The sequence below is a fragment of the Canis lupus genome, chromosome 4, assembly GCF_003254725.2.
Source record: "Canis lupus dingo isolate Sandy chromosome 4, ASM325472v2, whole genome shotgun sequence".
NCBI classification, from domain to species: domain Eukaryota; kingdom Metazoa; phylum Chordata; class Mammalia; order Carnivora; family Canidae; genus Canis; species Canis lupus.
The window spans coordinates 68566535-68593332 of NC_064246.1; the positions used below are offsets into that span (position 1 = coordinate 68566535).

Sequence of the window (26798 nt, forward strand, 5' to 3'; positions counted from 1 at the left end):
ATCAAATGATAAAGCCCACAAAGATGACTTTCTACCATTTTCCTCTTGCTATGTGCACAAAGCTACTCATTCAGAAAGGCCTATATTAGCACCAGAAGATATAATGAGACTCTCCTTTGCCACCAAAGGAGAAGTCACTAGGTGATTTTAAGACCTCTCTGGGCCTTAAGTATTTTTAACTGCAAAATTCGGAGTTTGAACTAGACTATCTCCAAGATACTTTCCAGTTCTAAAATCCTACAGTTCTAAGATCCTGTATTTGACTAGTTTCTCTATAATTTTTTATTATGCTTAATATTTGTGCTAACAAAACTGTGAGCACGTGCATTTAGAAAACAGTGTTTGAAGGTATGAGTGGATTTCAGGGAAACCAAAGCCAGCCTGGATTCAGGTAGTGTAGCTTTCAATCTGGTCACTGGTTCCAAATACTGCAGATGCATTTTCCACGTTTCAGCAATGCCAAAAGACACAGATTTTTATTTCTTAAAGACCTATTTTTAATTTATTTCTCAAACACGAGCTTTTGCACCTCACCCCCACGGAATTCACACATTCTTAAAAAGAAGGTGTGCAACTTGAGTTGAGTCCTTTCCTAATTTGTGGAGGTTTATTAAATTATAGGTTTTGTTAGTTTAAAAAAAAAATCAGACCACCTGTCAGAATATTCAAGGAACAATGCATCTTGGCAAGTCAATTGGTGCTGAATTAATTTAGATAATGTTTATACAGGCCAACAATTTAGGTGATGAAAATGATGACTATCACCATCATCATCATCATCATCATCATCATCATCATCATCTATTTTAAGTGTTCCATGTCTGTTTAATACAGTGCTAACTACCTGGCCCATTTTCTCTCATCATCACAGTCATTGCCTTAAGGATAAGGTTAGAATTTTCAGGGTGTAATGGGTTGTTGGTTGGTTGTTAATAAGCACCAATATGACCCAGCTGGGAAAATGTAGGCAGTTAGATTTGTTGAGCCCACATCATGTGCCAGGCACAGTAGGAAGTGCTTTATGTGAATCGTATCCATTTAATCCTCCCTCCAATAAGGTAGGTATTATTAGATCCATTAGAGATGAAGAACTGAGCCTCAGAAATGTCTAGTACTCTGCTTAAAATTCTTATATTAATTGAGCAAAATCAGGATTATTTTGGGGTTTGTTTGACCAAGTTCTATCCTTACTCCTGCAAACTAGGTAAAATTCACATTTCTTAGCAGTGGATACATATAACATATAATATGTTATCTGTCCTCTTGGAGGACAGAGTCAGGTTCAGAGGTCAAGTTTGCCACAGTTTGGGTGGGCAAGGCTACAGATGTGAAGTTGTGGCTCTTCCTCAATAAAGCAAACCCAGGTAGAATGCTGTCATGGGGGCCCTTACAGAAGCACCACTGAGGAATAATAGAAAGGAAAGGAACTTAAAGGTGACTCAGCTTAATCCTCTAGCCTTGTGCCTACTGCTTATTGGACTATTTCCACTGAGTAAAGAAATTGAGGCCAGAGGAATGCTATGATTGCCCAAAGTAACAGAGGTAACTGACCGCAAAGATGGGATTAGAATCCAGGTCTCTCAGTTTATAGGCTGAATTCTATCCTCTATACCTTCGGGAGGGGTGAGCACAGAGGATGGATAGGAAAACTGGAGAGGGCCAGAGGACATCCGGCCCTCTAGGCTTTGAACCACTAGGCTGCAGGGATCAACATGGAAGGACAAGCTGGCTCTCAGTCTGCACTGCATGCAACATAACAAGCTGCCCTAGAACCTTGCCTGGAGGAGTCAGAGGTCAGGGCTGGAGATGGGCCATGGATTTTGTGCAGGGCTGGCCTTCCCTGGGCTCTCTTTCAACCTCACAAATACAATAAGCTCTAATATTGCCATCTAATGGGGACATACCCCAGTTCACAACCACACTTCAAACAGCACACCTGCTGCTCAATTTACCCTGTCACTGCCTGGACCCAGCAGGTCTGGGGAGTTGTTCATCTGCAACACCAGTTCTCTTAGGAGCTTTAGGGAACTCGTGAAGGATGGAGATTCACAATGGTTCAAAGGCAGCTCAGGGTGACATGAGAGAGCACCAGTCTCCATGAAGAGTAACTTTCTGGCTCTGCTCCCTGGGATGTGTCCCTAGATAAGTCAGTGTACCAGTAGAACAGCTGATATTGGATCAGTCTGTTCAGTGAAGAGAAAGCCGCCTCCCCAGGTTACATATGCCTACAGAGAAAAAATATCAAGGACCTATGGAAAATTGGTATTAGAATAACCATTGTTTGTGAGATGCTTCCATCATAAGATTTCATGTCTTCAATATGTACTTACTGGAAGCCTCATTTGTTCAACAGGTATTATTCTCAAATTCTAATTTAAGAAACTGAAGGTCAGAAAAACTGACCTTCAATTCAGAATCTAGGTCTTTTGAACCACTAGAAAGAGGAGCCTGGTTTGTAAATCAGAAGGAAGCTCCAGAAAGCAGCCTTTTTTGAGCACAAGGCTTGGCAAATGGAGAGGCTTGTACTTTTGGAGAGTTTGTCCAAATACAAATTTCTGGGTGTTGCCCCACGGACTCTGATTCATGAGTCTGTGGCTCACAGTTTTAAACTTCTTTTTCCCCCCAAGATTTTATATACAAGTTAGTTAACATATAGTATAGTATTAGTTTCAGGAGTAGAATTTAGTGATTCATCACTTAGATATAAATACCCAGTGGTCATCACAAATGCCCTCCTAAATACCCATCCCCCACCCTTCCCCCTCCAGAGCAAACCTCAGTTTGTTCTCTGTAGTCAAGAGTCTCTTATGGTATGCCTCTCTCTCTGTTTTCGTTTTATTTAAGTTTTCTTTCTCTTCCCCTGTATTCATCTGTTTTATTTCTTAAATTCCACATGTGAGTGAGATCGTATAGTATTTGTCTTTCTTTGACTGAGTTACTTCGCTTAGCATAATACACTCAAGCACTATCCGCATCATTGCAAATGGCAAGATTTCATTCTTTTGATGGCTGAATAATATTCCATTGTCTGTATATATCACCTCTTCTTTATCCATTCACCAGTTGATGGACACTTGGGCTCTTTCCATAATCTGGCTATTGTGGACAATCCTGTTATGGGGGCACATGCACCCCAGCGTTTACAGGAGCACTATCAGAGTTTTAAATTTCTAATGGACTCCAAGTGGGCCCTTCTTTGAGTAGCATTGCTCCTCTTGCCAGCAAGCTGCACCTCCACATCCCTCCCTCCCAGCAACAGATAAACTTAGTTTTTGGAAACCTGGAAAGGGTTAAGATTTATCAGTCCCCTTCCAAAATCAGGTTCAGGTAGTTCTTCCTTAAATCTAAGCCATGATCTCTCTACCCCCAGACCCTGCCAGATTTGTTCTATCACTAAAGCAGAGCTGCCCATCGCTGATTTCCAAAAGATGATTCTCTGCTCTTCTCTCTCATGCTTCTTCTCTCCCATGTCACATAGCTCCACCCTAGGTTTATTGTGCTGCAGGAGCATGAGCAAGGCTTTGGGGACCGAAGCCTTCCTTCCCCTGGGCTCAAAAGCACATACCTTTGCAAGAAGCCTTAGTAACTTTGAGACTCATGTCTTCTACCAAAACCAATTAATATTGCAGCACTTTGCAACCCAGTGGCCTCCTAGTCCTGATTTCAAACAGTAAAAAAGAAGATTCTGTAACAACTTCCAACCATGAGGCCATGTGACACGAGAGCAACTTCAGCCTGGGTCCTGCTGGGGTATGGCAGGAGGGAGGGCTGTCTGTTACTCTCTCTGTTTTAACAACTTTTGACCCAAGAACTTTTAAATAAGGAGTACACATAAAAGCTCTCTCTCTCCCTCATTCTGTTGATGTTGTATGATTAAAGTACAGGTGAATACAGGCAGGCACCTTTCATTATTTGTGTCAGAACAGTCAAAGACGAGAGAGAATGCCAAGCTGTTGGGAAGTCCGATGCTCATTCAGTGCCTGATGAGGGTGTGTGTGTGTGTGTATGTGAGAGAGAGAGAGGAAGGGAGCGTGAGTATGTGTAAGGGAGAGAGAGAGGGTGTATGTGTGCAGGTATATGTGTGTGTGTGAGAGAGAGAGGTAGTGTGTGTGGGAGACAGGGAGGAAAAATACATATACTTTTCTAAAAAGCGTGGCATAGGATAGAGGTTCACCCACTTTAGTCTCACTGGATCTCAGTTTCCTTCTGGGGAATTGCTGGAAAGATTGAGTTTATCATCTGAAAAGGAACTAGCCTAGTATGTAGTGGGACTCACAAAAAGCAGATAAGTTGACGGTGGACAGAGTAAAGAAGGAGGGTCCAGGCAGCAGGAGTGTTTAGTCAACAAGTTATGGCACAAAAATTTGTAGACCTCAGCCAGCAACTAGGGGGATAGGGAGGCTTATTTGGGATTTGAAATGGACCATAACATGTACTGTCAGTAGATGAGCCCGTAAGTGGTGTCAAAGTAAAGTACTTTACTCGAAGTAAAGCACCAGATCTGATCAGCACAGGGTACTGAGATACAAGGACAAGGACTTAAGGCCAGCTCTGCCTTCTTGCCCTGGGCACGCAGGGCTCCCGATGTGGAGCTCAAGTCTACTCCGCTGAAAGCTCATCTAAGGGAAACAGCTATACTCTGGAGAGACCTTATTTAAGACTGGGGGAAGAGGAAATTTCCAAATCACTAGACCCAAATATATAGTTGAGCATGCTGAGCTTACTTGCTGCAGCAAAGGAGAACACGCACCATTGGGAACCATGAGACACCCCAGGGAGAGACTGTTGTTAGGAGGTACTTCTAAGCCCCATATATTTGGGGCTTAGGCTGAGTGGCTGGGGAGAGGGTTTAAGGAAGCAGAGGTCCCCTCTAGATTGGATGCTGTTAGAAAGCAAGGGTAATTTTATAAATGGTACCACCCTAAGTCTTATCTCTAGGGCCAGAGTGAGGATAAACTATAATTGGTAAAAGAGTTGTAGTTGCATTTATTTCAGTGTAGAGAGGTAGATGTTTTGTTACTTAATGGGTGATCTTGTTTTTGTGCTTAGACAAAATTACAAAGTATTTTTTTACATCTCACTGCCTCATGAGCTCGAGTAACCTTGTCTGAGACTGGTATTCTGGGAAAGTAATATGGCCTAGTTATGAGTGTCAGGCCAGCTTCCTAACATCAGGGGTTGCTTTTAAATTTCTTTTCACCCTTTTCAGGTGCAATGCAAGGAAAAAATATCACTTATTTCCATTTGCTTTGAAAGCCTCTGGTGTGAATTAGACTTTCCCGTGCTCTTTCTTTGTTGTTACTTTTCTCACTGAAACAAATGTGGGCTGTACCTATGCGGAAGCCCAGACTATTTCGATAATGAAGTCAATCAAAGAGTTGGTGATACCTTTGCTTGTCTACTGAAAATGCAAACTCTTCGCATTGAGCCATATTGACAACCAACTTGATATTCTTTCCCTGCAGTCTTAAGTTTCTGCCTGTCTCATTGGGCAAGGGTTGGAATCCCAGGTGGTAGATACCAAAGAGGTTGGGGGTGAGAAAGAAATGTGAGAACACAGCATTTTGAAAAGGGAATTGCTGGCTCTTTAATATTTGTGAACATTCCAACTTCCTTCCCAAAATTTCACAACTTATTCAGGGCACAAAGAGGCAGGAGGTGAGAGTCAACTGTCACATTTACAGTTGAACTATTTTCTTGCCCTTTTTGGCAGGGGGAGGCATATTTGTCTTGGCCTTGTTTGGATGGGTCCCCCCGAAGGCTTATTTGTGTTGACTATACATGGTAGACACAGCTTTGGGTGACTGATCTACTCATTACCAAGGGTACTCCAACAAGTAGGAATACTTATTTAAGTGAGATGTATAAGCTAAATCCTCTTTGTCAAAGGATAAAAGAATGAGTTACTTTATCTGCACCCCACCTAACAAATTGTTACATAAATCTCAAATAAGTTACTAACACTACTCTAGGCAATGACATTGCAGCTTTTAATCTATCACACTCTGTTGATAAAATATCTTCTTCCAGAATGTTTTTCAATACAAGAACAACAATTTAAAGAGCTGGAATTTCCTTAGACTCTCTGGCTTTGGCATTTCAGAAGAAAATACTACTTCCATCAACTGCAGACTAAACTTGGCTTCATAGTATAGAGCACAAATCTTCCGGCTCTTGATCTGTATGTCTGAGATTGTAGCCTTGCTAATTAACTTATTTTAAAGTATTAAAAATAATTAGACAAGAATAGATAAAAACTTGCTTGTCATAATTAATTTTTTTTTTCAGAAATCACAAGTATGGCTTGCATTTTTGCTTTAAACTATTCCTTCCTCCCACCCCCTCATCACTTATTTCCCTGTGGTCTCAGCTGTTAAAAGAAAAGAAGCTTATGAGTTGTTTCTGGAGCTGTGACATCATTTCTTGAAGGAGTGGTATGTGGCAGTGAGACAGTAATGTGTGATTTCATTAGTGAATGCTAAAAGCACAGGCTGCCCTTTAAAAATGTATGGGATATTTGGCCAATTCAAGACTGAGTGAATTCACCATGTAGCTGCCTCTTATCTGTATACTAAGCAGAAAAGCTATTGCCAACATCACTTAACTAAGGTTCGAAAATGAACCAGTCAGGAGAATAAGTAACACAATTACAAGTTACTCATGAATGTACATTTTTAAGATTTTTTTAATTCATTTTTGAAGAGTTTAATTTAGATAGCCTGTTTCTCCAAATAAAATAATTGTAAGAAGTAGTTTGTAGTGAGTCGATTGTGGGGAAACTTGGTTAGACCATTCAGTCTAAGTTCAATCTGCTAACAGACACCATATGCTTATTTGGGGGAGGTATGATGAATCTATAGCTAAAGAATAACCTGGAAACTTAGTTTTATTCCCGTCTTGGTTTTACATTTACTGGTTAGCTGTTGAAGGTTTATTTAATGAATTTGACTCTTACTGCCATTCATAAGCAGGTTGCCATGTGCATTACTACCTGGTTTGATAGAACAGAAGGAGAATTTCACACCTTTGTACATACACACATCATTGCCACTGTATGCTTACACTTACCCATGTGTCTAAGCAGCCCCCAAACAGGATATGGCCAAGGACTCTTCTATCTGATCAAGACTTAGAGCCTCCTTAACTGCCATAAACATGAATGGGGACATTTTGATGTCTCCATGACACGGGCTATGCAATTAAAGTCTTATTCAATGGTCCACCATTTTCTGCTCCAACTAGCATCAGGTAGCCAGCTTTAGATTGAAAACATGGTGTGTATGTGTGTGTGTGTGTGTTGAAACTGGTAAGAAAGGCTCCCCCCCCTTTTTTTTAAATTTTATTTATTCATGAGAGACACACAGAGAGAGAATCAGAGACATAGGCAGAGGGAGAAGCAGGCTCCATGCAGGGAGCCTGATGTGGGACTCGATCCCAGGACTCCAGGATCACTCCCTGAGCTGAAGGCAGATGCCCAACCGCTGAGCCACCCAGGTGTCCCTAAACCTTACATTTTCTTTAGTGTTTTTCTTGAGGTACTTCTTTGGCAGTTTAGTTAGGGGAAAAAAAATTCCTGTCCCAACATTGCATAGCTTATATTTGTGATATTTTGAGGTTTTTCTGTCTATGACTCTTGCTAAAAATTCAAATAGAATATAGCTGTGGTGGGATAGAGAGCAGAAGGAAACAGTATAATCTACTTAGTGAATAGGATGTTTTTTATGCTGTGGATTTAGAGAATTTTAATTCCTATTTTTCGGAGTGGACCAAAATAGTTTTTCCCAGAGTCTCAGTTCAAGAATTCATCTGTTCTTTGAATCAGGCAGTCACTCAACCAACAAGAACATATTAAGACCATGCTGTGGGCTTGGAGTACAGATAAAAGAGGCATGGTATAGTATTTTAAAAAATAGTGCCTCCTGATCCTTGGATTACAGGGCAATCATTTTGGAATTTGAGGTTTATATAAGAAGCAGAACTAGAGAATGGCACATGACAGAATTTGCAACTGAATACTGACATTTTGGCCTGTAGATTTCATATGCCATAGGAGCTCAAAAGAAGAAAAGATGACTAACGTGACTTACCTAATATCTCAGGACAATAATACACTAGTGTTTCCTGCCCTTTATCTTTCCCCTAAATATTATAATACACTTAAATATCAAAAGCATATCTACTTTCTTTACTCAAATGTGATCTACTTTTGCCAATCGTTGCCAGTATTCGTTGTCTAATCGTTGACCATTGACAATGGTAAAAAGCATCTTTTCTAAGGTAGAAAATTTTGCTTGGTTTTGGGAACATTTCCAGACAATAAGGTTCAGACTAGGCCAACAAGTGAGAGTTCCATGATGTTCTGAAAGACCCAGTCACAGAATTCAACACTTTGTGTTGTCGATTGGTGTTAGTGATGACTGTTTTTGAGAGAAGGGAAGACAAAACCACTATGGGAAAGGATTTTTTTTTTGACCACAAAATTTAGCAAGTCCCCTGAGAAAGTTCAGTAACTATACATTATATATCTTATTTTAAAAATTTGAGGTAGAAAAATATGCTTTTATGCTTGACATTCTGTCCTGCCCACTGTATGTGCCAAGATATATTCCTTTGTTATCAGAAGCACATATCAATGAAGTACATTCCTTCACTTATTGAATTAACTTGACAAGGGAGCAGCCTTTGGAACCCCGAAAAGACAGCTGAGAAGCAACTTTTGACAAATATGGTTGGTCTTTGCACTATTTTTTCCTCTCTTCCTTCTCAGCTTTGCAGTGAAAAGGGACAATTTTATAGCAACTTGGCAAAACGGTAGTGCAGGAAGTCCCAGCTGTTCTTGCCCCAGCTGCCTGCAAGATCTAATAACATAGGGTGGGAATAGCACATCTCCCAGAAGAGTGCACACATTTTAGGTTGCTTTAATTTTCTTGCCAATTAGACTTTTAAGATGCCAAATGTATCTCCAGGCAACCTCTGTGACAATTTAGTACCCTTTGGTAAAGGAGCCCAAGGCAAAGGAAGATTTTCAAGTGGCAAATAGCAGAGAAAACATTTACTCTTTCGTCACCAAAGAAAGCTCATGTATGTACTTGTGGAGATCTGAGGACACAGGGATATTAACACTAGCAGTATTGAAGGCTGCTAAAGAGCCTGGGACTCAGAATTCTCAGTCAAGGGCAGCATATCTTAACTCAGCTGAATTGACATTTTAGACAGGGTAATTCTTTGTTGGGAGGGACTGACTGTCCTGTGCATTGTATGATGTTCAACAGCATCCCTAGCCTCTACCACAGGACTCTACCTTGCCCCCCCAGTCAGAACAGGCTAAAATGTCTCCAGATATTGCCAAATACCACCCCCACCCAGTGTGTGTGTGTATGTGTGTATGTGTGCACGAAAATTCTCTCTAGTTGAAAACCACTGGCCTACAACAGCCACTGCACACACAAAAAAAATCTGTGACAGTTATTTTTCCTGGAGCTCAATTCCTTTCCTTGTTAAACAAATGATACCAACTGCTCAGGGATTAGGGAAACATAAAATATTTAGTTATAGGACTTGTGTTTTTGTTTTTTTTTTTTTTTTGTCTAAATGACTATGCCAAAATTTATACATTTTCAGTGTCTGCTGCCTTCAGATTAGTCACCTTGGGAATTTACTTATCCATCCAAGTGATACTGAAGCAATTTTAAGACTAGAGTTAGTGGGGGTAAAGCTTCTTCTTTTCAGGGTGAGTAGGTTCTTGAAACAACCTAACCTCAGCCAAGTTTAGTAAATAAGGTGGGTGAGTGAAGCTGATGAATGCTGTTTGGAGTCAAAATCCAAGTGGTACAATAATGAGATGGATTTTTCTTATGTGCCTCATGAACATACTCTGAAGGCAATTTCAATAGAGGAGTTATAAAAAGACTTTGAGTCATCCTACCATTGATGGGATAAGTGAACAATCATCTCCACAGGTAACAATTCTGAATGATAGCTCACTTTCAGCTTGTAAGTTTTGGGATGTGTGTTATAAAAAGAACATCCCACGTCTTTAGAGTCATACCTCATAGAATAAAGTAGTATAAGAGAAAATATTCTTGATTCTTGAAAATAATGTCTGTCTCTAAATATGTTTATTATTATTTGTATTATGTCAATTAAACCATAGATATTTACAGAACATTTACTGAGTCTGTCCTAAGTGCCTGTCTTTCAGAATCACTAATATATAGTCCCTGGTCCTCAAGGGGGTACTTTCTAGTGGAGAGATATATTCATGAACAGTTTATTTCAACAGTGTGGTAAGTGCCAAGATAAATCAGAAGCAGATGTTGACTGATTTCTGAACCCAGCACTGCCATTTACTAACTAATTATGTAAACTGGAGGAAGTTAATTTCATCTGCCTTCAGGTTCCTGATCTTATAAAGTAAATACTAGTTTTGTCCCCTCTTCTGGCATCAATACTCTAATTCTCTGGTAATAGTGACAATTTTCAAGGGCATATGTATTACAATGTTTGGTAGGGGAAATATAATCATATGGTATCTAAATACTAACCTTTAGTTTCATTTGAATTATTACCAAAACAAGAAGAAATGGCCAATTAAATAAATGTTCATGAACACCACCTCTTGAGAAACCTGACCTGTTACTGGTAGTTCATTATTAAAGAGTATTTGTAAAGCAAATGAATTCTGCTGACTTTATTTTTCCTGGACTATGTAGTGTTATAATGAGTTTATGTAGCATTGGTTGACCAGAAGGTCAAACAGTGGAAAGTGGCAAAGTAAAGTGGAAAGTAAAGTGCTTATCTTTAAAAACTAACTAGTAAATCCTTTGTTACTCAAATCAATGCACTGTTAGAAAAAAAAATGAGTGACATCCATAAACCTAGGTTCAACTTTATGAGTTTAAGGGTGTTGGTTTTTGACCTCAACCTTCTCAACTGTAAGATGAAGTAATTGGAATGAGAAGTTATATTTTTGAATAACTATAGTAGATATGTCTATTCTCATTTTAAACCTCCTAATGTTGAATGATACCGATATTTTCATTTCTGTTTTATATGTGGAAAAAAGGAAGCTTAGCAAAGTAAACCAACTCACCCAGCCTTACACAGCATCTATGTCAGAGCTGGATATAAACATATGTCTGCTTGATTTCAGAGTCTGTGTTTCTTTTTTAAACCCCTACACATCACTCCACATTCTAAATTGTTTCTGATTGAGTTCTTAAATTGTATGATTTTTTTTTCACAAGTAACCCAAAGCAGTAATATGGAAGTACCATATTTACCAACAAGTGCAAAATGAAAGAGAAGAAAATGTTTCCATCTACTTCCAAAATCAGGAATTTTAAGTAACAAACAACTTAAAAGTCCTGTCAGAAGAGTAGCTTTTTCCAATATGTTAAAATGGCTTCTGATAAGTGTCATTGATTCTTATCCAGAATACTTTAAATTTCCAATGCTTCAGGGATAGAGGAAAGGCAATCCAATTTTCAGATTATCTCCTTTGGCTAGTGTACTAACTGACGTGCTAACATAAAAATAAGTGTGGGATTCTGTTTGATGGCCTGCTCAACAAACAGCCACTTCCATCTCTAGTTTTAAACTTTCATTTGTGAGGAGCCTTTGTGATTCAAAGGTTTGTGTATTACAGTTGTGATAGTTCAAGATTAAAACAGTCAATTAAGTGAAATATCCCTTTTAACTATAATCATTTTTTTTAGGTTGTAGATTTAAAAATAAAGTTGCAGTGAATTATAGAGCTAAGGATTAGCAAGAGCCCTCTGCTTTGGCTTCCAGCAGAGTGGCCAAATAGTCTATCCATTCATTTCTTTATTCCTTCCTTTATTCTCATCCAAGGAGGGAGTGAGGTAGATTCTCTTGTTCATTCTTGTTTATCTTGTTCATCTTGTTTAAGTTTCCCGTATAGTAGCTTAGAGAATTCACTCTGGACACAGATCTCATCTTGACTCTGCCACTTTCCATGTGTGATCTTGGGCAAGTTTTTAAAACTCTCACCCTCATTTCCTCCTCCGTAAGATAGAAGCATAAATACACCTGTATCGAAAGCCTACTATAGAGCATAATTATGGTAATTATGCAATGTGTTCACCTCAGAGCCTGGCACATAGTGAGAGAGAAATAAATGTTGGCTATTATTATTATTATTATTAACAACAACAGTTTTATAAGGACACTCAATCTGCTGAATTAAAAAAGTAAGTAATTCTCTTTGAGAACCTAGTTTCCTATGAAGAGATTTCATTATTGAGATTAATTAAGTTGACTTTAAATAGAACCTTATTGAAATAGAGCTTATTATTGTGATTTGGATTTTCCAGTAGATATGATACATAGGGCAATTCCATACACTAAGTGTCAGATTTTATATGGTCATCTTGCAGCATGTATCTTGGGGTTTTGTTTTTCTCTAACACTCATATTACAGATTTCTATTATGTTTCTCATTTTTATTTTCTTATATAATCATTTTTAAAACTAAACTTAAATCTTTTACAGTGATTCTGTACATCAGAATTATCAGTGTAATTACCATCAGACTTTATAATCTACATGTGTTCAAACCCCTTCTCTGGAGATTCTGCAAAGAGCCTGGATCTCAGTGTCTTTTTGGTGTTCGGTCAGGTTTGGGAACCACTGATTGACAGTACCATGAGCTCCTCAAAGATAAGGACCACCCCTTTTCAGTTTTGTATCCCCTAAAATGGCTTATAATAGCTGTTAAATATTTTCTGGAGTTTTGGAAGTCAGATATCATAGAAGATAATGAAAGAAAAATTGAGTTACATATTCCAAAGAAACCAAGCCTTGCAAGTTTTTAGAAGTGAATTAATATGTAACAAATTCATAGTTGACCAAAACCACCTAAAGTTATTACAATAACAATTTTTTGTTTGTTTGTTTGTTTGTTTTTTTTACAATAACAATTTTTAATTGATGTCATTATTTTCTAAAATTCAATATGTAGTAGTATTCTGATATCTATATTGGTTTATATCAAGGAGTAAAGACTAGCCACAATTAACAAATAGCTTAAATACCTGTCCTTCAGTGATCTATTGACAGGTTGGGCTGGCTAGATAATGTTGACAAGGAATTGTTCTGAGAAACACATATCGTTGCCATTAATCACATTTCCATCACATAAATAGGTCAACCAATGCAGCAGATTCTGTTGCAAGTAAGCAAATATCCATCTCAGGGTGAGGTCAAGCATGTCTGCACACACATGGTTGTTATGGTAAAACTGAAAATAATTCATTCCGTCTCTTCTAGGATCTCATCACCCTTGGTGATAATTTGATGTGAATGGGTAATTGTGCAGCTAATTCTGGGAGCTAATGGTGGCCCCTGGGATGTATAAGTTTTCCACACCCTTAGGCTGCCCTCCCTGTTTGCCATGTAGCTCTCAAAAACATCATGTGACCCTCCAGATGTTATGGCTTAGTGAGCCTTCCTCACTTTGGCCCCATCAGCAGAAAGACAGGGAGGGAGAAAGATTCCTTCTATGTCTGGGTGTCGCTTCCTCACAAAGTTTTGGAAAGGGTTCATAGCATGTGATCCAGAATATATTAATATCAGAAAGACATGATACTCTATAAACTGGATTAAAGTGAGAGGCCATTTTTTAACAGTGATCCACAGAGTTTGATAATTGTTGATACCCCCAATAATATAAAGCTTAATATTTGTGTTAATGAAAGAACAATCTAAAAATAGTGACCCAAAAGTCAGTCTATAATAATAGCATCTTAACAATTGCTGATGTCTGTGATCTTTGATCCACACAACTGAAATTATTTGCCCAGTCACTTGCTCATTTTTAATTAGGTGAAAATCTCCTGTAATCACATCTAGCCATAGCACAAGGTCATCGGTTGGTAGTAATGCCCACCATTGTAGTAAATTTCTCAGAGACATCAAGATGCTCAGTTTTCTTGGAGAAGTGATTGGGTAGTAAAGATAGGTGGCCTGGCCTGGTTTTGCAAACAATTATTTCACATATGTTAAAAATTGAAGCCAAAGGAAATCATTGGATGTCCAAAAGCAAAAGATAAACTAGTGGGACAAGAAAGAAGGATGGAGGTATGATGAGCAGGAGTTACTTTCTTCTTCTTCTAGTATTGTCCTCACCTATTCCAATCCAAACTTTAGCCTGGCCAGCACCTTCACCCCCATTTTCAGATCTTACATGCAATACATTCTTGTGATTAGGACAGCATGGATTGGGAGAGAGATACATTTGGTGAATGAAAACTATGCAAATATGCTCATTTCCTTTAAATGTGTATAATCTGTGTCAATCGATTACAGAAAAACTCCTAGGCACAATCTTCCAGCACCCTGAGAAGATATGGAGGTCTTTTTTAGGAGTAGTGGGGAGAGAATTTGGATGGAGTATGAATGAACACTGACTGTACATGGTATGACTCTGCTCTGTTAAGAGCTCAGAAAAAGGTGGGGCTTTAGGCTGAAACTGGAGCATGGAATTTGGAGTAGATGTGGATTGTGATTTTAGCATTTCAGACAAGTGCTTTATTGCTTTGGAAAGGTCATTATTCAAGCTGTGAAGTGTTCTAGAGTGTGTTGTCCCTGCTCCTGTTGAAAAGGTAATGCTAAAAAAAGAAAAGAAAAGAAAAGAAAAGAAAAGGTAATGCTCCAGGTGTTAAATGGTTCTTTGTAGCTCTGTGTATCTTAAAATATGATCTCTAAAGACATAGTAATCATTTACATTACATAATAAAATGTTAAGTTAGGAGTTGTGGTACCTAGAACCCAAAGAGTACATTCTGTCACAGTAGAAGAGGTTGCCTGCTTCTACACTCGTAGTAGACTGATGCTTGGTGTCAGGCTCATGCTAGGGGAGGGAAGAAATGGTAATACAGTGAAGTGTCTTGGCATAAACATGGATACATTGGGGTTTCAAAAGTTTGGTGTGTATCTGTATTTTGTTAGGGGCTTTGTCTTTAGACATATAGAACGATAAGTGCTTAGGGGTAAGAGAAAGCATACAATTTATTAGGGAAATTACAAGGGCTTCTGTATTCTGTAACATAGCATTTGGGATTAGAGCAAAAGATAGTTCTAGTGAAAGAGAAATGGTGCACATTACAAAGAGTCTTCCTTGGATTTCATGTTAAAAGAAATGTGAGGTTTCTGTGAGAACTTACTAAAGGGTTTTATGCAGGGAAGGAGTATGATTGGATTTGGATTTAGGCAAATCATGCCATTTACAGTAGAAGGAATGGGTTCAAGTGGGCCAGTACAAGGGGACTGGAGAGGAGTACTAGACCAAAATTCCCAGTGGAGCAGGAATTTTGTCTATGTTTACAGCTCAAGATCTAGGTACATAATAGGTAGTCAATAAATGTTTGTTGTTGCTGCATAAGGATGTGGTTATAATTTAGATACCATACGGTGGTGGACTAACTAATATGGTGGTCACAGTAGACAGAGATTCTGAAGATATTAGTGAGGTAGAATTTATAAGAGTTGACTACTGACTTGTTATAGGAAAAGGTGAGGGGAAGGAGCTGTAGGAGTCAAAATAAAAACAGGTTTTTGGCTTGGCTCCCAGTGCCATTCACTAAAGTCAGAAATACTGGATGTGGAGCAAAACAGAGAGAGAGAGAGAAAAGATGATAGTTTGCTTCCAGTATGCTGTCTTTGAGAGGTTTGTAGGACATCCAAGTCCTGGTGACCATAAAGCCTTGGGTAGAAGGATCTGAAGGTCTCAAGAGAGATCTGGGCTGTGAAATTATCTGGAGAGGTTACAATCCTGTAGATGGGAATTAAAGCTATGGAAATGAGATGATTGACAGGTTAGGGGAGCATAAAAAAGAAGTGGACATAGTTCGAGGCATCTGGGTAGCTCAGTGGCTGAGCATCTGCCTTTGGCTCAGGTCATGATCCCGGGGTCCTGGGATCAAGTCCCACATCAGGGTCCCCACAGGGAGCCCCAACATTTTAGGTTTGGGCAGAAGAAAAGTGATTGTAGAAATGTTCAGAATATGTGTAGAAAAAGGAGCACATATTCTAGCACTGACAATATCAAGATAAAAGAAACAGTCTTTCTCAGAAGAAGTTTGAATTCTTGTGAGGGAGGAGACCATTAAAGTAGATAATTCAGAGCAATTAATGATCATAGTAGAAAAGGAAAGTATTGCTGGAGCCCAGAGAATCAGTGTCCCTATCAATCCTTTTACTCCTGTCCTCAACCAAAACAAACTCAGGAGTAGAACCTGAACAATTGCTTAGCTAGTGAATGATTTCATAACACAGCATGACTCTGTGTTTTCCCTGATAATTTGTTTATTATGTCTCCCTTTAATAAAATTGAAACTACAAAGGCATAGTTTTTTTTTTGTCTCTTTTGCTCACTTCTGTGTTCCTAGTGCCTAAAACAGTGACCAACAGATAGCAGATATTCAATAAATATTTGTTAAATGAATACAATGAAACTCATACATCTGGACCAGATATATACGGACCTCAGACCATATCTAGGAAATCTAGATAGACCAATCTACTTATATATAACTCCCCAAATAAATTTATTTTCTTGTGTTTGGCTCTTTCTCTTAAAAGCTGAATGCCTGGGGGGCCTGGGCGACTCAGTCAGTTAAGTGTCCTGACGCTTGGTTTTGGCTCAGGTCGTGATCCCATAGGATCAAGCCCCACTTGGGGCTGCAAGCTCCTGAAGGAAATCTGCTTAAGGATTATCTCCCTCTGTCCCTCTCCCTACTCGCATGCATTCTGTCTATCTCTATCTAAAAAATAAATAAATAAATTGTTTAAAAAAAAACAAAAACCTGAGAGCTCAAAATACTGGTTTGGACTCCAGGTTACAGTATGCAGTGTTTTAGTGAAATAAGAGTTCAAAGTGTCATCAGGATATTTAATGCCTCTAGTAAACCTCCTTAGCAATGGTATACACTGTCTCTAGATCATATGATAAAATCTTCATATTTTCTTTCTCCTTAAAACTTTTCACTAAGGGGATTCTCCTTCAAATCGGTCCACCTCTGGGAAGTATGATGCAGTGAAGGGTCTTTCTTCAAATTAACTTTTCTCATTTAGAATTCTCCTAGAAAATTACCTGGAACTTAAAAAAAAAAACAAACAAAAAACAAAACAAAACAAAAAAAACTAAAACAACTCTAGAAGAATAACTTGTTATAAAATGATTTGTTTCATTTTAAGTTCTCTAACAAAGCATTTTTCAGCTGTCAAGAATTATTCAGATGTATGTTTGTTTTTCGCTTAAATAACTCAAAGATATCTGAGTCTTAAAATATCAGACTTATTAGTGCAGAGTTCTGAATAGTTTGGGCATATGTAGTTTGTGCAATAGATTGCTACCTTTATTGTAACCAAGTACATTAAGAAAAACAGGCAGAGATTTAAGACAAGGCTAATTATCATTAATTCATAGCTTAAGCACCTCCTTTTGCCAGCATTTGCTAGATGTTGTCCATTTAAAGAAGATACTGTCCCTGTGCTCATAAATCCAAAGATTTCTAGGAAAACTTCACAGAAAAAGTAGTTTTTGATCTTAAAATTATAGTCAGTGGGAATTCTTCAGATGAATCTGGGAAAAAAGAACTATTAAGGCAGAAGGAATACTGCATGCAGGTTGCAGGAGGTGTTTAATAGGCAAGGATGTTCATGTTCAAGATGCACAAGGTAGGGGTGCCTGGGTGGCTCAGTTGGTTAAGCATCTGACTTCAGATGAGGTATGATCTCAGGATCCTGGAATTGAGCCCTGCATTGGCTCTGCACTCAAGAGAGAGTCTGCTTCTCCTTTCCTCTCTCTCCTCTGCACCCCTATCTCTGCTCATGTGTGCTCTCTCTCTTTCAAATAAATAAATAAATAAATAAATAAATAAATAAATAAATAAGTAAGTAAGTAAATAATAAAGATGCACAAGGTGTTTAATGAGGTTTGAACAAGTTCATGTGGCAGAGAGCCACACAAAATAACCAGAAGTTTAAAAGAGGTCAGATAATGGGGTGGGTCCTTTGTGTGAAGCCTTTCAATTGATGAGAGACATAGTTCTTTATTCTATATTTTTAAGTACATGTAAACATCAGGAGAATGTATCTATGGCTACTATTCATACTGTAACCAGTTTTATCATCAGGCAGATTCATCGATTAAAATTCTCAGGATCTGGCCACTCATGGAAATAGACATTTCTGGCCTCATTAAGCCTGCACGATTTAATGTTGCAGTAGGTAAATTAGATAAAAGTGACCTAGTTCTTAAATGTAATATTCACCATGAAATTTAATATTCACCATACCAGAACATTGCAATTATTTTGCTCCTTTTTTCAAATGTTACCTCAAAAAATAGTAAATGACATATTTCTCACATATTTCAAAGCAGTAAAGTGAGGCATGGAATTGAAGGATATGACTTAATTGCAAAATGATATACACTGGATTTAACATCATAAGACCAAGATCTGTAGATCCTTAAAGTGTAATGGGCTGTGGTAATATCATTAACATTGCTTATTCATTGAATGAATGAATAAAAAATTTACTACATTGACAACAGTGAGAAACCTGGAATTTGCAAACTGGAAAGGATCTTAAGCTCTCCTTATAGGAATTTCACTTAAATATATGAAAACTGAGGGCTGTAAGTCAAAAAGCTGTTTAGCAGAGTTGGTCATAAAATTCAGGCCTTCCGACTCCCAGGCCAATGGTTCCTTCCTGCTATACGTCTCCTGTCATCACTAAGATAATGTTTGAACTTCCTCTGTTCTGCAAGGAGCCCAGGAAGGGAGGAGAGTGAGAACTTCACTTTACTTATATACATTGTGTGCTCAGACCTCCCACCACATTCTGGAAATATAATGATGGATAAAACAGAAAAGAGTCCTTACTAGCCTGAAGCTCATCCTTCAATGAGAATAGATTTTAGTGTGATGCTAAATAAAATCACTCTGATGTGAAATGTCAAGCTGTAGGGAATGATAAGTGGGAAGATGTATGCTCCAACAGTAGGGGGGAACCTTGTGAGTGAGTGAGGCTATTTACCTTGATTTTTAAATTTTCTTAAAAATCCAAGAAATCTGAAGACTAGAGCAAGTATGCCTCAAAAAAAGTAAATGCTATAGCACTTGGGATTTCCTTGATAGTTTATGGAACACATCACCACCTAACTCAAACTTTTTCCAATCCTTGCCAAAAATGATATTATAAAAGATGATTTGGTGAATTTTGCACACTGTAAGAGCAAGGAACAATTCTTCACAAAGTTTTCACTTCCAGGTGGTATAAAAGCATGAAGTTGTAAAAAGTAGTAAAGGCATAAGGTTGTAAAAAGTAGTTACCAGTCTCAAATTCTAAAATAATAATAAAAACATGAAGATCTAAAAAGGAATTTAAAAAATAGATTTTGATTTGTTTATGCAAATCTTAGTTTATCAGACTAAGAGGCAATTTTCTGCAGAAAATTATGTTATTTATAATTGCTCTACTTCATAGACCTCTGTGGGACTTTTCTCATACTAAGTCTTCTAGAATGGATAGCCAGGAAAATTTTCTTAATCTTATCTTTGGACAGAATTGTCCCTGATTTTTCTGATTCGTTTTACTCTCAGATTACTCCTATTGTTGTATTCTTTTAGGTTATGACTTAAGAAAGATGAAATTTGTATTTAATTACTCAGTTCTCCATTGCTGTGACAGCCTTTTTAATGGAATGTATTTAAGCCCTAAAAAGAAAGAATCCCATGAAAATTTATAGTATCCTCTGCATAAAGGAGATAGGACCTGATATGCTAAGATTATTTACCCTATTCTTATAGCTTCAGGTGGAGGAAAAGGAGAAAATGAAGGGCAAGGGCAAGTGAAGAGAAAGTCTCAAAGAGATGGGGCATGTGGTAGATGTGGGGTCAGGTAGTAGAAACCGCAGCAGAACACTCCCAGTGCTTCCCTCATGGGGTATGCTGTGCAATTGATTAAAACCAACATACCTCATTCATTTTCAGTAAGTAAACAGAGGAGAAATGAAAAGAATGAGAGAACCGGGTCCTTCAAGAGAGAGAAGTAGAGGAGAGCCTCAACCAAAAGCATGATGTTTCAAGCCTAGTCGTTCCTAGGAATCTGACTGTGGAAATGACCTTGAGTAATTTAAAGCAAGGGCACCCAGCCAGTGTGTTATAAAACTGCACACTGAGCTGTCAACTTTTGATCAATGTGTAGAATTTACTTAGGTTTTGTTGTGAAAATAAAGAAAGCAGACAGCAAACTGCCCCCTGAAGTTTACAACATGAGGAAGAAAAGACTTAGCAGATACTCTGCCCAGAGGGGAATGATTTGGCTTTTGAAGTTTCTTGGGACCTTGAAATTAAAAATGTTCTATGCAGAACTGCTTAAAAACATGAGCAAGAGGGAGTTGTGTGAGGATTGTGACACAGGGGATGGTGGAAACTTCTGGCATGGGAAGTATGATTGGAATCTTCACCAGCCTCAACCAGTGATATGAGCTCAACTGAACAGGCTGGGCAACACAAGATAGTACTGGGTGTACTTCTCTGCAACAAAATGGAGCAGAGTCCTAAGAAAAAAAATCTGCGTGTTTCCTGGCACATTCTAGGACTTTGCCTTCATAGTTTATGGGTACAGTTACAGGATTAAGTGGGTAGAATAAACACAAAGCTAAAGGACAACCAACAGAGACAGCCATTAATGTAGGGTGATTCATACTCACTGTGGTACATGTGACTGTGTTGTAATAATTATTTGTTTAGTGCTTTTTTTAAGTCAAGTGTGCAACAAAGTATTCTATAGCATTTTATTTTATTTTATATTTATTTAATATTTTATTTATTTAATATTTTATTTATTTATCCATGAGAGACACAGAGAAAGAGGCAGAGACACAGGCAGAGGGAGAAGGAGGCTCCATGACATGGGACTAGATCCTGGGTCTCTAGGATCACGCCCTGGGTGGAAGGCGGCACTAAACCACTGAGCTACCTGGGCTGCCCTCTATAGCATTTTAAAGTATCATTTGAATCTCCAAAGTATAAGAACCATTGCTTTAAACTCTTGACTCCTTCCCCAGGGAAAGTGTGAGATGTGTTGGACAAACCATCACCTCTAATTCTCCCCTCCTCCATGAAGCCAGATGTCCTCTGGTTGTGGTTTAAAGGAATATTGATTTCTTGGGGATAATATCCTTTTGTCACTTTCTGGCAGAATTTAGTATAACAAAATGTTAAAGAACTCCGTACACTTTTCTGAAAAAGAATACCTGACATCTCTGAATTTGGGAGAAGTTATTTTCCTGAGAATGTCAGCCCTGTTTAGGAGCTATTTGATTATCAAAATGACTTTTTTCATCCAAGCATAATACTTTGAACTTGTGATCACTTCTTTGTTCCTAAAGTTATATGTAGTATCCTAACTGCCTCTAACGAGCCCAGTCGTCCTTTTTTTTTTAAGTGTTTATTTAAATTTCCATTAGTTAACATACTGTGTAATATTAGTTGTGGGTATGGAATATAATGATTCAACAGTTGTATACAACATCTGGTGCTTGTCTCAAGTGCACTCCTTAATCCCCATCATCTATTTAATCCATTCTCTACTTACCACCCCTCTGGTAACCATCAGTTTGTTCTCTATAGTTGAGTCTGTTTCTTGGTTTGCCCCCCCCCCCTTTTTTCTCTTCGTTCATTTAATTTTTTAAATTCCACATATGAGTAAAATCATGTGGTATTTGTCTTTCTCCATCTGACTTATTTTGCTTACCATTATACTCTCTAGCTTCATCCATGTCATTACAAATGGCAAGATTTCATTCTTTTTTATGGCTGAGTAATATTACAGTGTGTAGGTGTATGTGTGTACTACATTTTCTTTATCCATTCATCAGCTGATGGACACTTGGGCTGTTTCCATAATTTGGCTATTGTAGATAATGCTGCTATAAACATTGGGGTGCATGTATTCCTTTGAATTAGTGTTTTTGTATTCTTTGGGTGAATACCTAGTAGTGTGATTGCTAGATCATAGAGTAGTTCTATTTTTAATTTTTTGAGAAACCTCCAAACTGTTTTTCCAGAATGACTGCACCAGTTTGCATGCCCACCAAAAGTGCAAGAAGGTTCCTTTTGGGCGGCTTGGGTGGCTCAGCGGTTTAGTGCCTCCTTCAACCCGGGGCGTGATCCTGGAGACCCAGGATCGAGTCCCATGTCAGGCTCCCTGCATGGAGCCTGCTTCTCCCTCTGCCTGTGTCTCTGCCTCTCTCTCTCTCTCATTCTTTCTCTCTCTCTCTCTTTCTCTCTCTCTCTGTGTCTCTCATGAATAAATAAATAAATTTTTTTAAATGTTCCTTTTTCTCCACATCCTCACCAACAGCTGTTGTTTCTTGTGTTGTTGATTTTAGCCTTTTTGACAATTGTGAAGCAATATCTCATTGTAGTTTTGTTTGTATTTCCTTGATAGTCAGTGAAGTTGAGCATCTTTTCATGTGTCTGTTGGCCATCTGTATGTCTTCTTTGGAAAAAAATATCTATTCATTTTTTTCTGCCCATTTTTTAAAAGATTTGATTGATTGACTTTTATATATATATATTTAAATATTTTTTTAAAGATTTTATTTATTTATTCATGAGAGACACACACAGAGCGGGGGGGGAGAGAGAGAGAGAGTCAGAGAGAGAGTCAGGGACACAGGCAGAGGGAGGCTGATGCAGGAAGCCTGATATGGGACTCGATCCCGGGACTCCAAGATCATGCCCTGGGCCGAAGGCAGGCACTAAACTGCTAAGCCACCCAGGGATCCCCTGATTGATTGATTTTAGAGTGAGAAAGAGCTTGAGTGGGGGAGCAGCAGAAGTGGGGAGAGGGAGGAGGGGAAAGAATCTCAAGCTGACCCTGCACTCTGTAGATTCCAAGTTGGGGCTTGATCTCATGACCCTGAAATGATGACCTGAGCTGAAACCAAGAGTCAGATGCTTAACCCACTGAGCCACCCAGAAGCCCCTTCTGCCCATTTTTCAACTGGATTATTATAAGTTGTGTAAGTTCTTTATATATTTTGGATACTAACCCTTTATCAAATATGTCATTTGTAAATATCTTCTCTCATTCTGTTGGTTGTCTTTCAGTTTTGTTGATTGTTTCCTTCACTCTTCAGAAGCTTCTCATTTTGATGAAGTCCCAGTATTGTATTTTTGCCTTTGTTTCCTTTGGCCCTGGAGACCTATCTAGAAGGAAGTTACAGCCTAATACAAAAATATTACTGACTTTGTTCTCCTCTGGGACTTTTATGGTTTCAGGTCTCACATTTAAGTCTTTAATCCAGTTTATTTTTGTGTTTGGTATAAGAAAGTGGTCTGGTTTCATTCTTTTCCATGTTGCTGTCTGGTTTTCCCAACACTATTTGTTGAAGAGACAGTTTTTTTCCCCCCATTGGATATTCTTTCCTATTTTGTTGAAGAGTAACTGACCAGCTACCCTTTTAAAAAGTAAATCTGGGCAGCCCTGGTGGCGCAGCCGTTTAGCGCAGCCTGCAGCCCAGGGCATGATCCTGGAGACCCGGGATCGAGTCCCATGTCGGGCTCCCTGCATGGAGCCTGCTTCTCTCTCTGCCTGTGTCTCTGCCTGTGTCTCTGTCTCTGTCTCTCTCTCTCTCTCTCTCTCTCTCATTCTGTGTGTGTGTGTGTGTGTGTGTCTATGAATGAATAAATAAAATCTTTAAAAAAAAAAAGTAAATCTTTCTTTGGAAACAGAGGATCAAGCACAAAAACAATTTTCTGGCCACTTAAACAACTACTGGATGGAATTAGGAGTTTTCACCTTGCATATGTAGAACTGGTAACCTGTAGGTATGCGGAATCTTTCTATTACTTTTACCCTAATAGCCATTATCTGTTGATGGATATTGCCAGTAAATCATAGGAAAGATCAGTAGGTGACATTACAATCATCTAGGGATTTTGAATTATGTTTTAGATCCAGTTGCCAGATAATTAATACAAGTATTTGGACATGTGATTATTTGACCTTGTTAGTTCCTATCATTCTTCACTACCGTTGGCAGACTTTCCAGAGCTCGGTATTTTTATACTTTAAAAGCATAGAAGGCAGTTTAAAAGTCACTGTTCATTGCCAAGCACTCATGGATCAATTGCAGATCTTAGTCTCTCCCAATGCCTTTTCCTTAGTGATCCTGCATTTTAGGAACTGCCAAGCTTGTAGTGTGCTCACCACCACCTCTGGCCCAATGCTGTTTGGAGTAGAAAACAAAAGCAGATCAAAAGCCCCAGTAATTTGCTCTATTTGTAAATCATCGTTTTATGTGGTGGTATGGAATTTCTGGGGAAAAAAATCTGTTTCAATGTCAGAAAGACCTTTTTTCCTTTTATTTGCAAAAGCCACTTTATCTTGTTAATTAAGTAGTTAAGTTAGACTAGTAGATACTGACATTGCAAAGAATGGCTGGCTTTTTTTTTTCCAGTTTCCATTCTTGTGACATTAGATATAAAGATACAAAAAAAATTAGTTCCTGACAGGATTTCTCAGCTATACTGTGATTACTTATTTTTATACTCCTACCTGCACTTTAAGATAATTGTGTGTTGGGGTCCATTTTGAACTTCCATTAGACCATAATATCATACAAATAATCATGCCTTTGTTTTGAAAATGGCATCCAGAACAGCTGCTCCCCTAACTCATTTTGGAAACAAGGCTCATACCTTACAAAGCGAGAAACACTTTACAATAGAGAATCCCATGAAGTGCTAAATAATCATTTGAAAACAGTGTTTGTTTCTCCAAATACTCGCTAAAGCTGCCAGAGAACATCTCTAAAAAAATCTCCATTGAACCATCTTTACTTAATCCTTTGGAGAAGCACTGAATAGTACTTACAGGATCCCCACCACCCCTGAAAGAGCAGCAGCTGTGACTGAGAAGCGGGTGTCACTGCCTGGAGAGGTGGGGAAGCAAAGAAGAGACTGGTGAAGCCAGCATCTTTCACATCTCTGGCCTTGTTAGCCCTTTGGGGGATGAATGTGGCTTTCTTTTCTCTGTCTTTTCTTTCCTGCCCCTGCTTGGTGACGCTTTGAGTAACGGTGCCTCCACCTGATGTAGCGTTGGAACAGGGAAAGCCTGGGTCAATGCAACTCAGGGCAAACTTGTCAGAGAGAATATCATGATGCTGAAGGCCAGCAGGAGTTTGAGTTGGTTTCATATGTCCCTTACTAGGATCTGTCATAATCAGGAACAACTCTAAGCTGATAACTGCCACATACAGACTGTGCTCCGCCCAGAGATGCAGACCCAGAAACATTGAGCTTCCTGCCTTTTGGACCTCAAAGTCCAACAAGAAAGGCTGGCATAGTGATAAACTGTCACAGTGTAGTATGATAAGCAAGTAATAGAAGTATGAACAATGTGCTGTAAGAGTTCAGAGAAGAAATCAATCAATGAGATACCACTACACACCTACTAGAAGGGCTACACTGACAACACCAAATGCCTCACCAGACGTGGAGAAACAGGAACTCTCATTCTTTCTGGGTGGGAATGCAAAATGAGGCAGCTACTTTGGACCACTGTTTGGCAATTTCTTACAAAGCTAAACCTAATCTTATCCATCAACCTTACTCCTAGGTCTTTATTAAGATGAGATGAAGCCTTATGTCCACACAGAAACCTGCATGTGGATATTTATAGCAGCTTCATTCATAATTACCAAAATTTGGTGGGAACTAAGATGTTGTTCAATAGGCATGTGGATAAACTGTGATATATCCATTCGAGGGAATATTATTTAGTATTAAAAAGAAATGAGGCATGAAAAAAGCATAGATGAAACTTAAATGCATATTGATAAGTAAAAGAAGCTGACCTGAAAAGGCTGCATATTGTGTTTCCAACAAAATGACATTCTGGTAAAGGAAAAGCTACACAGTCTGATAGACTGAATAGAGACAGTCTGGTGGTGGTGATGGTTGCACAACAATGTGAATGTATTTAATGACCACTGAATTGTACACTTAAAAATGGTTACGATTGTAAATTTTATGTTATGTGTATTTTAACACACACACACACACACACACTATAGGAACAGTAAAAGATTGGGGTTGCCAAGAGTTTAGGGGAAGGGAGGATGAGTTGAATGGAGGGAACACAGCTTTTTTAAAGCAGCAAAACTATGGCACTGTACTGGTAGATTCAGGACATTTTACATCATTCAAAATCCATAGAACTATACAACACAAAGGATGAATCCTAATAAAAATTATGGGATTTAGTTAATAATGATATATCAATATTGTAACAAGTTGTAACAAATATAACACTCTCCTGCAAGATGTTAGTAACAGAAGAAACTGTATATGTGGAGAGGTGAGAGAGAGTATATAAGGGAGCTTACTCTATATTCTATGTAAGTTTTCTGTAAACTTAAAATTTCTCTTAAAAATAGAGTCTATTAAAAATATCCATTTACCATAAGTATATTACAAAAATTAAACATGGGTTGGCCATGACTTAATGTCAGTTTTGATTTGAGCAAAAGAATAGAAATCTACAAAAGTTAATGACTTTAAACCTGAAAATTCACATATACACACACACACACACACATGCATGCATGTACACTATGTGCACAATTTAGGGGAAAAGATGAAACATAAGTAATTGGAAACTTACCAAGATATTTGATTGTGTGCATTAGCTATATTTTTCTTTCACCAGTGGCTTGAGCTTAATAAGAGGTTGTGTTCAGAAAATAATTGTTC

At 38.4% G+C, this 26798-nt stretch overlaps 1 protein-coding gene across 8 annotated transcripts in view; it reads left to right on the plus strand.

Annotated features, from left to right (window-relative positions):
• Window positions 1-26798, plus strand: part of PLCXD3 (phosphatidylinositol specific phospholipase C X domain containing 3) — a 184884-nt gene that overhangs the window by 109706 nt on the left and 48380 nt on the right. Inside the window, exon 3 of one of the 8 annotated variants that reach the window (XM_025436446.3) lies at window positions 6031-6163. The exons of the other annotated variants lie outside the window; for them this stretch is intronic. Within the exon in view, the coding sequence (XP_025292231.1) occupies window positions 6031-6061 (31 nt within the window). The 3' untranslated portion in view covers window positions 6062-6163. Of the gene's footprint in view, window positions 1-6030; window positions 6164-26798 lie in introns of those variants that run through there. 8 annotated transcript variants of the gene reach the window in all.